The sequence below is a fragment of the Rhagoletis pomonella genome, unplaced genomic scaffold, assembly GCF_013731165.1.
Source record: "Rhagoletis pomonella isolate Grant_MI unplaced genomic scaffold, Rhpom_1.0 Rhpom_scaffold_00008, whole genome shotgun sequence".
NCBI classification, from domain to species: Eukaryota; Metazoa; Arthropoda; class Insecta; order Diptera; family Tephritidae; genus Rhagoletis; species Rhagoletis pomonella.
The window spans coordinates 19558086-19573240 of record NW_023458562.1 but is presented as its reverse complement, the minus strand read 5'-3'; the positions used below and the strand labels follow the sequence as shown (position 1 = coordinate 19573240).

The 15155-nt window shown below is 35.9% G+C and overlaps 1 protein-coding gene across 3 annotated transcripts in view; it reads left to right on the top strand.

Annotated features, from left to right (window-relative positions):
* The window catches only part of LOC118744321 (COP9 signalosome complex subunit 7), a 22892-nt gene extending 7761 nt beyond the window's left edge, over positions 1-15131 (top strand). The window contains exons 3-5 of one of the 3 annotated variants that reach the window (XR_004993525.1): positions 13393-13613; positions 13993-14375; positions 15037-15131. Coding sequence is in view for 2 of the 3 variants with exons in the window: in XM_036477236.1 (XP_036333129.1) it covers positions 13393-13613; positions 13993-14137; positions 15037-15122 (452 nt within the window). In the remaining variant the exon portion in view is untranslated. The remainder of the gene's footprint in view (positions 1-13392; positions 13614-13992; positions 14376-15036) is intronic. The other 2 variants (XM_036477236.1, XM_036477237.1) reach the window with 2 other exon arrangements.
* The last annotated feature ends 24 nt before the right edge of the window (positions 15132-15155 follow it).

Genomic DNA, 15155 nt, shown 5'->3' with positions numbered 1-15155 from the left:
CTTGACGTACACAAATTTGGTATGTGGAAGTAGTATTAGTTTTAGAAATCCGCTTGCGGCACGCTGTGCCACGTGCAACCGCCAAAACTATGCACTGCTTGCACATCGAAGACACAGCGGTGGCAACGATGAATTCTGCCGCATTTACACTTCCGTTATGGTTTTCCGATGCCCCCTTACAAAGCAGCAGCACCATCATGTTCTACCTACCTACATACATGACTGGGCATTGCGAATTTCCTCTTGGCACAAAATGTTTTTACTTTTTGCCTTTTGGGTGCAGACAAACTCGCGCGGCTTTCGAGAGCGAGCAAAAAGCTGAAAAACCCTAAATGTTGAGGTTTGGCTGTATTCGTGTGTATGTAATAGCAAAAGGGAAACATTCTTCAGAAATAAAAACGACAAACAACAGAAAACATGTAGACAAAAAAAAAATAAAAAATGCGCCATAGCTCTAGAGCAGCGATGCGTGTTGCGCATTGCAATATGCGTGGCATGCAGCTGCCATACATAGTTGCAACCGGTGCCAAATAGCAATACATAGGTACCAGTAGTATCAAAGCTCGACTACACCCTAGGGAAATTAAAAACTTTTCAAATGAGTGACGACGACATTTAGTGGAAGTGTGTGCTCGGTGAAATACCGGCGATTTTTTTTTAGCGGAAGTATAGCGGGAATAGGATTAAAAAACCTCTGTGTGTGATAACTGTACTAGCTGCAATTTCAAGTATTTGTATGATGTCAACACAAGACAACTTTCTGTTTATAACTTCTGCTGTCTTTCGCATTTTCTGCATTTCTATCGGTTGCGGTAACTTTAGCGGTGTGCTTCTGTTCGGCAAGTTCCTTTAACTAAGAAGTGCGAAATACTTCAATGCAAAGCTGTAAGAAGTTCAAAATAAAAGCACATAAACATTAAAAGCAAAAAACGTTGAATGTTTATTTTCACGTAGTTTTTGTCTTCTTCAATGCTTGCAGTTTGTCTAAGCTGTTCAGCCTACTTAGTAGCATACTTATGTACTTGCTTTCTCTCTAAACCGCAATCGCCTTAGCCAGGACTGGCGACCATCGCTGTCAACATTTTGTGCTGCCCTATTCTTACTTTCGATATTCAGAGTTTAATGGATTTGTTGCGCCGCAGTGACCACTTTTAACACCAGCTGACACTAGATTTTACGTTTTTTCTTTACTTGCGGCATTCAGCTCTTTATGTGTGCTATAGCTGTGGAAGAAATGCAAGGATTGGCTTTTTGCGCCATTTGGCACTTCTCTATTCTCTAAAGAAGCGGTTATATTTTTTTTTTGTTGGTTTGAAAACGTTTGCATCTTACAAATTGTTAGAAATTTTGTATAATGTGTGTCTGACAAAAGTTGGAGGCTATTAAAAACCTGGAGTTGACAGTTTGTTGCTTCTAGGGTGGAAAAACATCAAGAAATTTCCGCCAAATCCTAGCCACTTTTACTGTTCAAAAGTAATGCGAATTCACTTAGCATAGCGACAAGGAAACACCGCTCTTCTCTTAAAAAATGCTCCACAGTTTTAACGAACTCTACCAGTCAGACCTTGACTTTTAGATTTGCAATGAACGTTAACTTTTAATCTGTATAACTTTTCTCCGTTGAGCTAATTTTTCGAAAATGAATACGGAAAAAACGGGTCGATTAAAAATTGGTACAAAATTCGTATTTATTGACCAATAACAAAAAACTGTGGAGAGTATAACCATGAGACTATGAGTGTTAATATATTCTTGTATATCGACGGTTGAGTAGTAGATCGATCTAGCTCGGCCGCCAGTTCGAAAGCGCGCTATCTCAGAAATTTTTCCAAGAACGCCCTATTTAAGAATTTGGCTGAAGAACGCACTATTTATATATAGAATTCGGTTCAAAAACGCCATATTATAGGGTGATTTTTAATCAAATTCCGAGAAAGAGCGTTTTCGAACCGGCTACCGCGATAGGTCGATCTTCTACTCAGCCTACGATATGGTTGTGGAATATGCGAAAGCACTCGAAACTTGAATCTAACATCCTATTATTTCTTTTTGCCAATTCTTCTTCGTGTATAATAAATAATTTATCAATTAGGCTGAGCTCTGGGCAGTTTGGAGGATTAGTATTTTTCGGTGCAATATGGACTCCTTGTTCTTCGTACCAGGGACCGTAACAGTTACAACTTTTATTAAAAAAATCGCTCTTTAACTATTATTTTTTGACTTTTATTTAATTACTCTTTAAATAACCGTTATTTCTGACTTTTATTTTATAAATCGAAAATAACGATTATTTTTGATTTTTATATAAATAATCTGCAAATGGCAGTTATTTTTGATTTTTAAATTATATGCTTTAGATAACAGTTATCGAAGAATTTTATTTATAAAAGTTATAAATAAAAATCAGTCACTGAGTTTTATTTTTTAAATCATACTTATAAAGGTCTTTCCAATAAGTTGTAGTAAACTTTTGTTTCCCAACACCTTTTTAGCTGCGAAAAATGTTAATGACTTTTACACGAATGATTTTAAAAATAAAAGTCGGTGACTGATTTATATTGATGACTTTAAAAGTAAAAGTCACTGACTGATTTTTATTGATGACTTTTATAAATAAAAGTTTTTAATAACTATTATCTAAGACATATAATATAAAAATCAAAAATAATGGTTATTTTGGATTTATAATAAAAAAATTCAAAATAATTGTTATTGTTTTCATTTTGCATAAAAATTGCAAATAAAAATTTATTTTCAAATTTGAGTCTCGGTGAAAAAAGAAATCGATTGGTTTGTATCACTTAGTTGTAGAACATTTCTTTCATAGTGAATTTTTCCATGACAGTTTTCATCAATAACTGTTATGTTCGGTCCCTGCTTCGTACTATTTCATCGTCAGTGTACAATAATTTCAAGTTGCTAAACCTGGCTAAAATAAAGCAGGGTATTTGTGAAACTTTATCATTGGTAAAAGTCGTTTTTACACGCATTCTTCCACGAAAATTTGTTGGTTGACCGTACCAGCTGTGACTTAGCTTTTCAATCCGCTTTTACAAATCGGTTTCCGGGAACGAGTTTTGGCTGATGTGTTGTGGTTGTAATTCCTATTTGGTGTGAAAGGAACATTATTTGTATGATTGCGGGCCTTCCCCCTCCGAACTTGGATTGGATTTCTTCAAAGGGCACTAAACACGGATTTAGCCTTTTCTTGTAAAACAAATCCTTTCCTCAGGCCGCTTTCAGCTTTTCAGGGTTTAACTCGGATTTTCTTCTTTTTTTTGCGCACAATTAATTGAAAATAGCCTTCTTTATTGAGCTAATTTTTCACGTTTACACAATCATGTAAAACAAAGGCTACTCTAGCGAAGCACGCACTGGTTGCATTTTTAACCGACTTCCAAAAAAGGAGAAGGTTATCAGTTCGTCGGAATATTTTTTTATTTTTATTTTTTTTTATTTATATTACCGCATAACTTTGGACCACGTCAACCGATTTCGATAATTCTTTTTGCATCGGAAAGGTAGTGTCCCATACTAATCTGGTTAAGATCCGATCAGTGGATCATTATATATATATATATATTTTTTTTTATATGAGAGTTGAAGTCGTTTTTTTTGCTAAAAATTACTTGTATTTTTTCTTTAACACACTTTAGTGGAGATTAAAACTTCTCAACCGTGAACCAGAAGAAACGAAGCTAGTTTTTGCTCTGTCTGTGAGCCCTTTACTATTAATCTGAATCGCGAGGATTTATTTGAAACTCGCACACGAATGCAATTTCTGCGAGTCTTGAATTTTTGGCTCGCGAGTTTATTATAGCATCGATTCTGGTTAGGTTACTTATTTGTTATACTGAATTTACCACGTAAATACCTGTATTTTTACGCATAACTACCTGCATACAACTGCATGAATGTACTGCTGCCTTCAACTTATGTCTGAGGCTGTGTTTTGCGGTGTAACGAAGATGCCAATATACATACATACATATTTACCATCTTAATATGCAGTTGATTGTTGAGGTCCTTTGTAAGGATAAGGTTTTGCAACTGGCAAAGCAGTGAAACAATAGGCCTTCTAACACCACCTACACAATGCACACTTCCAGCAGAGCGCATATCAAAGGGTGCGCGCATGCATGATAATGTCACCACTTGTCACTTAACGGTGTTAGTTGAGCGCTGCCAAACTATGTATTTAGTATGCAAACACATGACACAGCACTCGCGCTCGATGAGCCGCCTTTACCTGCTACCTACTTGTAGCTTTATATCTCGTAGTCGTTGCATATTAAATTATGTCTGAATGTTCGCTGCTCATTTCGTTTACCCTAAACCACCAGCAAATACCATTAATTTGTGGGTGTTGTTGTGCCTACATCGTATTTACATGCTAATGCGTTCACGTACGTAATTTTCCTAGTGAAACCTAAGGGCCTAAGTACGCATGCGTATGCTCTAACACCCATTGACAATGATTACATATGAACTACGTATGTACCTCGATTAGCACAATCTTGCTGGCAGGAAGCAAATAAGCTGTCAAATCCTACAGAGTTCTTGTGCAACTTTGTTTGAAAAGAAAAATATTCTTCGTTTCTATTATTTACTTTGATAAAAATTGTGTTTCTGCTCTTTTGTTGTTTTTGTGGTTGTGATTGTTGCTGTTGTTGTTGGTTGTGCTTTTACAAAATATGTTGTCAAGTTTGATTGATTATAAGTCATTTAGATTCCCATCTAAATACCTGCCTACCCTGCAGAGAAATGTTTGCTCGAATTTTAGCGTTTAGCGTTTTGTTCTACGTACAAAATAAATACTTCTACGATATTTTCAAACTTTTAAACACATTTTTACATCCACGAAATTTTCCAAATATGAAACAAATTTTTAGGAGTCGTGGGTTTGTAAAAAATTAGTATTTTTTTAATCGCAAAAATTCGAAGCAGACCACCAAACGTTACCCACTTTGTCTTGATTTTCCGGCAGGGTACTCCTTAATATATACGTACATACTTATATCCGGGTATATCCAAATATGTGCCAACAAATTACTGTCGTGTACAGCCACCCCTAAGAGTTGCTAACTTATTCCGTTGAAATCTTCCTAAATTTAAACAGAAAATAACTTTCATCCGACTCAACAGCAGCTGCGATTTTATCACAGCAAATCTGTAATTTGTTTCATTATTTTAGGTATTCGAAGGTTTTCCGTTCGTTGCAAACTTAACTGGTGAGAGTGGCACTAGCATAAAATTTAGATAAATAATTTATCGATAAAATGAAATCTTCTTCCATATAGCTACAGTAAAATTCTTTTTTCTCTCACTTGTATACAAATATGTAGTATTATGTAATACTATATTTTTTTCTAAATTATTTTTATTTCGGTAACCAGCTGCATGCATATCTAACTGTCCATTTTAGGATGCATTTCGCGTAATTGAAAAAATTCCGAAAATTACAGCAAAACCACATCAACAATAGCCCATCAAAAATAGCCCACAGCAAAAATAGCCCATCTCCCAAGCGGTTTCTTACTACTCGCAATCGCGTGGCAGCCAGCTGTTGCGTACTGCTGCTTTGAAATTAACTAATTAGGCGTGGACTTCTCTGTGTCTATGCAAATTTCCCTTGCTACAATTTCAATTCAGAATCGTTCAATCACTCTGATGCCACTCAAAAAGTGTTTATCCCTTTCATTGCACTCGCATCCTTTGGCCATTTTTAAGTATGCGCATTTTTAACGCTTTCTCTCATTCTATTCCTCAATTTCCTTTACAGCTTTGCTCAATGAGGCATTCGCTTTTAACTTTAAGTAGTTTTTCGCATTTTTTTTTTCTTTCACTTCATATTTTTCCTTCTTGCTCGATGCTTAAAACTTCGCAGTTGGTAAGCTTGCAAAAAGTTTGCGTATTAAGTGCAAATAACACTTTTCAGCAATTTCGTCCCTCATTCAGCTGAACATTTAAGTTTTTTTTTATCGCAAATGCTTTTCAATCGACACTTTTTTCCTCAAGTAAGTATCGGGTGTAGTTGCACGGAAAGTGCCAAGTAATTTAGTAAATTGAATTTCGTTTCGGTTTTGCGGCAGTAAATTCATTTTAAAATGGCTTCTGCGTGAGACAGCGACATGGGGCGATGATGAGAAGATTTGAAAAATAAATTAAAGAGGAAAAAAAACAAGTATGTAAATAAAAATAAATGCCTCACGACCACTATGATGTGTTAATAAGTTGACTGCCATTAGCTTATGTCTAAAGGCTGGCTTTAGTATAAATCGGCATTCGCAGCATACGATTGCGAATAGCTCACTGGCGCTGAACCGTTGAACAACTTTTGGCAAATAAACGTGCAAAAAATAGTTCCGATACTAGCAAGTCAATATTCTTACCAAGTTTCATCAAAAAATTCCTTGCCGTTTAAAGAATAAAGGGAATGCCGCATTATACTAAAGCCAGCCTTTCGACATAAGCTACTTTTCCATACGAACGCAGATATGTATGTTGGGGCCGAGGATTAGCTTAAAGTGAAAAATCGGGAAAAATTGCCAAAAATCCATGCGATTTTGTAGCAACTTCAAACTGCACTTTGTTATACTAAAATTGAATGGGCTATGAAACTGCTTACTAAATTTTTTTCTAAAAAATCTGAATAGAAAGTTGCAAATTAGTATGCAAATTTATTGAATTTTCCTGAGTTTTACACAAAGATAAGATATTTTATTCACTGTGCCAATACTTTTGTTCGTCACTGTATGTATGTGTGTAAATATGTATGTAGCTTGCTTTTAATTTTATTTTCTGTATGTAGCGTTAATTAATTTTCCAGAAATATTGTGTCGGGATTTTCAGTAAAACGTGACAATTGAACGCACTTTGATAAAAACATAGCACAGCAAGACCTCACAGCGTGCCTGAGGCGATTTTTTTTTTCATTATATATATGTATGTTTTTTTTGCGTAAAATAAAACTAGAAGCAAAGCATGTAAGAAGTAAATGCAAAAAGGTAATGAAATTCAAAAGAAAAACATTAATAAGCTCGCCAAAGCGCAAGCATAGAAACTTACAGTACTTAGTTTCAATTTGGTCATTCATAAATACATATATGTCTGTGGGTAAGAATGTACCACGTAACTGCCTCTGCCACTGCCGCTGCTTACTTCTAAGACCGGCAAACTTTTTTGACTGTTAGAATTTCCTAAGCTTTTGCCATAATACTATAATACTTAAATCTGCTTGACTTCGTCGTGCTCATAGTTCAGCAAAGAAATAAGGGGCCAGTTGGTCTTAATTTGCTCTTTGGTTGCTGGTGTGAGACGCCGCTGATGCACAGTGAGTAAAAAATGTCGGAAATCATAAATGTGAAACTAACTCATTTAGCAGCACATAAATATTTATACGGACATTTTTTTTCTGCTTCTTTAATTTTCAAGAACATTGCACTGTACGCTGACGTTTTACTTGGCATCAACTTACACCACCAACTTAACTAATACCACTGGCATTGCTATGTAGTGTTTTGTTTATTTGATTTGTTGTTTTTTTTGCAGCTTTACTGCTTTTGAGCTTAAGTTAATCACGGTGGCCATTTCTTGCCATCAGCTCACAACATTTTCTGCATTTTTTGTCGCTGGCCTAACTCCTCTGGTATTTTGCCGGCTTTGCGGCGTGTTTTTCTGGCGCAAGTGTTGGAGTGTACTGCTTACCAGCTGTTTAAGTTTATTTTGTTGCACGCTTATGTTTTGCAAAGTATTTGTGTTTTTCTCGTTGAGGTATTTGGTGTGCTTTTTCATTCGTAATTGCTGCTGGTGTTCTTAGTTTTATATATATATATTTTATTTTTTTTTCAATGCTTAACACATACACTCAGTTCCATAACTATGCTACCACTTGAAATTTTTCAAATAAACTTCAGGGTAACCCAATCCCAGGTGAAAATAACAACAATTAATAAGCGACAAAAATATTTTCTTTTAACTTAGGGCTGTTTTTACAACTACAAAGCGAATAGATATACAAACAACTATATATATTGGGCTTATTACCATTTTAGCTTTCTGGGGTTAAGTAGCACCAAAATACTATCTTTTAGAGAATTGTGTAACATTTTAATAAACTTTGATATGAAGTAGCAGACCTATAGCTTATATTTTTCATATCCAGGCATTTTTCGAGGATATTAGTATTATTTTTTATAATTTCACGAAATTCAAGTTAGAATCGTTTCATTAAAGAAAACTTATCGCCAGTTTCACCAACCAAATGCAAAGTTTATCAGACTGGCAAAATTTAAAACGACAAATTTCCCGAACGAAATGTCGCTTAACTTAATCAGCTGACCACAAGGGTGTTTAAAATATGACCGAGATCGGACTATAAATACAATTTTTAGTAATGACTCGATCACAGCGCCACCTCTTGGGGTTTTATCTCCGTAACATTTTTTCATTGGGTAAAAACAAACACAACTAAAAAAGTCTACTTAAATCGGACAATTCGTTCTCGAGTTAGGGGCGGTCACACATTTTACGCAACTTAGTTATATATATATATAGAGATAAACCGCGCAACATCCTCGGTAAAAATATCATCTGTGCTTTCCTTGAAACTTGCACTTTATTACTCTAAAATTGAACGGGTTATAAAACGGCATACTCAAAAATAAAAATAATTTTTTTTTTATATTCAACAATTTTTATTGAGCTCGAGGCCGTTTTTTTAATGAAAATTTATTGTGGAAAAGCAACAATAATTTGAAAAAATGGTAGAAGTGATAGAAGTCTGATGAGGAAATGTGGTGATTTCCGAAATAGCTATCACTTCTACCATTTTTTCAAATTATTGTTGCTTTTCCACAATAAATATTCATTAAAAAACGGCCTCGAGCTCAATAAAAATTGTTGAATATAATTGTTATAAGGCCTCAAAATAACAAAAACAAGTTTGTTTTAAGTTAGAAATTTTTGATGAAAATTTCTTGAATTATTATAAATTTTGTATATATGTAGTCGAAAGTCGGATTGACATAATTTTTGTTATAGAATATGCTACAGTTTTATAAAAAAGTAATGATTATTAAATAAACGAGAGAAAAACTTTCAATGCTATGCATCAAAAGAGGGGGCTATTCCAGTGACGTGCACTGTAATTGTGAAATAAGAATGTATGCAGTCTTCTACACAGCTGTGAAAATTACACCGCCGAATTAAAATAAATACCTCTATTGGTTAGTAATGGAACCGAGTGTATGCCGCGACTAAACCCGCATTTTATATTTTGTTAATGCATTGCTAGATGTAGTTAGCAAATTTTGTGCAAAAGACTTGTGCACCCTGAATCAAATTTCACTGTACACTGCGTGCCAAGCACTCATGCTTATTTCTTAATTGCTCAGCGCGCAAATAAATTTGAACTTGCACTCTGCAGAAATCTGAAAGTAATTGTACCACTTTAGCTAATTCTTCAGCAGATTTCACAGTTTGCTAGTGAAATACTATTGCTAAGCTCTGCACGGAGTAAAGAAAATTTCTTTAAGTTGTAGTGGGTACTTCTTGCCGTCATTGTGCGTATAATTTATTGTTGTGGTTTTTGTTTTTGCCCAACCGATATCACCTTGGACCTACAGTTTTATGCTGACTCTTTTTGATTTTTTTTTGTATGGCAGAGGTACACTCGGAAGTTTGTCATTGCCTGCCGAGGTGACTGCTTTTAGAAAAAGCTTTTTTTGATTCTGATCTGAACCTAGGTTCTAATGTATGGAAATACGCACCTCTACTACGCACTCGGCTACGCCGGTCGCTCTAAGTATACCCTGCATTGATATGGCAGCTACAAAGCTGAGGAATCTTCAACAAAAAGAGACTAAGCGTAGTAATTCTGCCATACTACTTCTTTGAAATTTCAATACACATGTTGCTATGGGCTTGTGAAAGGTTTCCTAGAAAGTTTGGCTATTGTATGTAGTACTACATATGTACTTTTCTGAAATTATGACATAAAGCTCTTAGCAAGTTTTTTTTTCTGAAAACTCCTCTTCAATTAAGACACGCATATCCAAATGTTTCATTTAACTAGCATTTGCATGCAAGCTGCTCTTTTACGTGCATGAGTAAATCTACCTTCCTCTGGATGAAATAGCAAACCAACATTTTGGCCATTTAATAAACTAAACGAACGATGTATGTATGTATGTATGTACATATAAGCTGCTGCAATCAAAAGGCATTCCAAGAAATTTATTTACGATTTGTCAGGCATAGAAATTGAATAAATGTTGTTACCACAGCTGAGAGAAATTAAATTGCTGCTTGCTGCGTAAAACAAAATAGTTTATGGAATTGATGGTAGTCATAACTAGTCACAGGGACACTTTACACAAATTGGTTGTTCCACTTGTATAGACAAGTTCCTAAGTATTTTGTTTGTATAATTGCTTATAAGTTTGCTGCCAGTACTACTCGCTTTGTGTATAACAATTTCCACCTTGGCATAAATTTCCCACACAAATATTCTAACTATGTATTCTTGCATATTCAATTAAAATTTAGAAAAAGTAGTTTAACTGATGTTTGTCCGAAAAATTAGGAAAATTTATTTATGAAATAATTTACTGCGACGTTTGTTATTAGTATAAGAGAAAACTGGTTTATCGCTTATGCGAATTTGGCAAGTGATATTGGAAAATCGAGGAAATGATTTTGAATTTTCCGTACAATTAACCAAAGGCTTGCTGACCTCTGACAGGACTTCAATCAACTCTAAATAACTTATCGAAGTGACTTGCGCTACTTTTACCTCGGCAGATATTGCAATCCTTTATCTGCTTTTCCAATTCCTTGTTCCTGAGCTGATACTTGAGCTTCAAATAAGACTAGTAAGTCCAGGTTTTGGCAATCGGGTGAAAACCCACTTTTCGAATATGATAGACCTGACTAGTTCTTAATTAACTACAAGTACTTGATGACGGATAGCTTTACGTTACCCTAGAACAAATAATCTAGAGGCGTTAAATCGCACGATCTCGAGCGGCCCATTTCGAGAAATAAGGCCTTCACCACACAGCCAAAAGTATATTATGTTTTTCAACGAAGTTATTGTTTGATTTTTTCGTGCTAAATACACCGATTGTAAGAAACGTGATGAGTTGAACATTTGAAAACACATTCGTATGTCTGGCTGTAGCTGAACGTGCAGGGATGCTTCCTGTTATTTGTTGGCTTTCGAAGGTCTGGGTTCGAATACGATCAAACGTCGAAGAAAATTGATTCTAGTTCAGCAATATAGCACAAATTTACAGAACGACTCTAGCTGGATGTGCAGAGATGCTTGCTGATATTTGCTAACAGAGGGTCGGAATCGCGTCATAACAAAAGTTTTTGTTTTGTGTCTTCGCATTATGAAAAAGCATCTGTGAAGTGCTGAACATAGTAAACGATTCAAACGAAAAAATCATCAAACAAAAATTGGTTTAATGTAAACAAAATTTTCGTTAATATTACCAAATCATTGTTGAAAATGTCAACCGAGGCATTGTTAATATTAAAAAAGAAATCACTTTCCTTTTTCCTTTTCAAGTTTGTGGTTGATTTTTCTCAGTGCAATTTTTTTTTTTTTTTGTAATTTTATCACAACTTGCAACATTATTCCGGTCTCTTCATTATGATCACAATTGTAACCGTTTAATTGTTATCGGAAAAAGAAATTACGTATTTTACTACTTTTACATTCGCCATTCAACGCGATTGCGCTCGCCAATAAACAGAAACCGCTCACAAAACTTTGGCGTTTAACATGCTAGTAAAGTCCTCCTTATGGTGGCTTAAGACAAACATCCGTGAATTCCAAAGCCATAGCGTCTCTGTATACATACATATGTACTTATGTATGCGTAATTGTAGCTGTTCATGCACAAATATGTACCTACTACACAATGAAATCGCACTAATCACAGTGCATTTAGCAATGAGTTACTACTAGTGGCAAACCAAGTCATGGTAGTGCGCACTTGATTCATGCAAATAACCCAATTTTCCGCACTTACGATTAATGACGATGTACATCTACTCTAGTTGGCATTCAAATCCACTCGCAAGAGCGGATATTTGTTTTATGATGAGTGCAAAATCTCTCCGCCTGCGACTGTAATTCCACATGTGTACTATTTGCCTGCATACGTACGTAAAATGTGCGTAGTGCATTTCTATTTTCTGCTCCTATAACCCACCAATACATGCCCACAGAGATTACTCACGCTTTTGCATTCGTTTTCGATTATTGCCTTTGTAAATTAAAATTCGATTTGCTGCATGCTAATTGCAACATCGTCATTGATAGCTCAGCTGCGCCACACAAGGACGGCTCACTACCCCATATACGCATGCAAGAGTGCAAGGAAGAAAGTAACGACGAAAATACATCATTTGAGTTAAATAGCAAGTGGAAATTCGTGTGAACTCTTACCGTGGGATTCAGTCATTCAGTCTCATCTCAAGTCACTAAATTTGAGATTAGCTATTAGTGACTATTTTTGTGACTTGAGACGATTTGGGTATTCAGAAGGAGAGAGTCACAAAAACTTCACCAAAAATGTGTGGTGAAAGCAAACACAGCCAATCAACTGATAGTGTTTATGTATGCCTTTTGCCTGCGCCGCTCAAAGAGTCGCAATGACCGAGTTGTCAAAGCATTAGGCTGGCAGCCGATAGGGTCCGGGTTCAAGTCCTCCTCGGCCGTAGAGGATTTTTTATTTTTTTTTTGTAGGTAGTATTTTTTTATTTTTTTTATTAGTTTTAGTTTTTAACAATCTTTAGATTTTAGTGTTTTAAAAACAAAAAAATTAATTTTTTTTCAATACATTTGTATGATATTAAAGCATATTGGTTTATTTCCTAATGAAATTCTTGTTGAACAAATTTTCTCGCTTCATTTTCGCGTTTTTTTTTTAATTAAATGGAAAGAAATAAGCTTTTCCTCCATACTTCTATTTTTGTGGCCGGCTCTTGGCCAGCTGACAAATTAGTGACTTATTTTTGAGACTAGAGACGTCAGACAGGGTACTGAATACCAAATAGTCTCAAAATCCAAGTTCACCACCAAAAGTCACTATTTGTGACTAGAGACCGCTTACTGAATGCCATGGTTAGAATTGCTTTGTGAGCCGATTAGTTCACTTACTCTAGGAGACTAAGAATTTTCAGCAGTTTAGCTGCAGGCTGGTTGTTGTGTATTTTTAAATTCATTAACACAGCTTTTTCATGTTCTGTACACATGTATGTATGTATGTATGTATGTAGATACATAAATTTACCTCTCATCTTAAAAGCCTTCATATTTCTTTCCATATACCTACTATGTGCATAAATCTAATGGTTTTATCTTCTTTTCTTCCACAGATATTATACATGGCAAACTTTTCCAAAACAATCGTTTTCTGGAAATTGATTATGCGCAAGGACGCGACATTCCCCCTGGCTATACCAGCAAAATCGCTCAAACTCTGCAACAGTGGGTGGATTCGTGTAACACCATTTCCAATTGCATTGATGTGCAAATAACGCGTGCCAACTTTGAGAAGGCTAAGAGCTTGAAAAACAAGGAGCATATTGAACAAGAGGTGAGAAAAACGCGCACACACACACACACACACACACACACATACACACATTGAACACATGACCCGCGTGTCATCGGCGGTGAACTCTCAAATTTAGATTACTGCTCGCTTTACGCGAACGTCGTGAATATTTAACCCCTAGCGTTGTGTATTTCCACGGCGTCTGCAATGTAAATTTTTTTTTTTATTTTTCCGAAATTATTTGCCAAATCTTGTAGTTTTATTTTAATTTGTTTATGTAAACAAATCTCCCGCCACATAGAATTATGCATTCAGTCGCACAAACACAAGTCCAATAATTCTAATTTGTTTTTTTGCGCTTCATTTACTCACACTCCTCACTTTTGGTTTTACCTTCTTCTTGTTGTTTTATTTGCAGATAATTAATTTGAAGAAAGTTTTGAAGACCCAAATCACCGAAAACGATGATGCCATGCAAGTCGATACCCGCGAGTCATCCAGCATGGATGTCCGCAGGAAGCCGTTCAAGACGAAAAGTTCACGTCTCCATCATGCCCCAGTGGGTAAGTTGACAGGCGTGGCCTCGTCCTCCGCGGACGTTGCCAGCAATGTGGCCAGTGGAAGTGGTGGTTCTTTAGGCGGAGGAGCCATCGGTGGCGTCACAAGTGTTACTATGGCAGCGGCAAACACCACCACATCGTGGCTAAAATCATTCACGCAGTCTTTCGAGAAGGAATAGGTGGTGGCTAGCAGCAAATGAGGAGGGAAGCAGAGGCTACTTGCCTATGCCGTCAAAATCAAGTTCGTAACAACTAAACATATTTTCGTATACACGTGAAGCGTCGTCGTCCTTAATTCATTTATATGAAACAACAGCTACGTTTAATGGCTTGCCAAGTGTGCTTTCGAGATGACTAGACAACTTGAAGTGCGCATGGACATAGAAAAACAACCGCGGCGACGACTGCAACGCTGGCAGGACAGCAGCACGTCACACAATTTCATTTAATTAAGCAGCTTCATTTTCATTATTTTGACTGTAGATACTTTTTAATTGTTTTCGTAGGCGTGCGCTGATTACTACCATTTTCAGTTTTATCTTCATTTCCCTATTTTGCTCTTGGTTGGCTTCCTACACTTCATGTTTTCATTACGTAAGGTTCATGATATTTAATTGCAGTACGTTTTTTTTAGTTTTGAAATTAATAGCTGCTATTCGGTATCGTCAAGCGCTAATTTACATAAAACATTGTTATCTATGCGTGGCGGTTAATTGAAAAAAAAAACCATAGATACCATTTGCATACATATGTACATACACTTATTTAGCTTTATCATTCGCTCTTCAATCAACTGCATTCTTATCTAATTTACCTTTTTCTTTTATTTACTTTTCGGTTTTGCACATCATTCACGACTAATAAAAAAAAAAAAACATCTACCTACCTACCACACAATGCAGACACGCAGCTGTACGGAGCCAATCATCGTCCGTTCCCAGCGAAAAAGCCTGAAGTTCCATCTGGTAGCATGAACTATTTGAATTAACGACCAACTCCTAAAACTGTGTTGTCCGCTGTT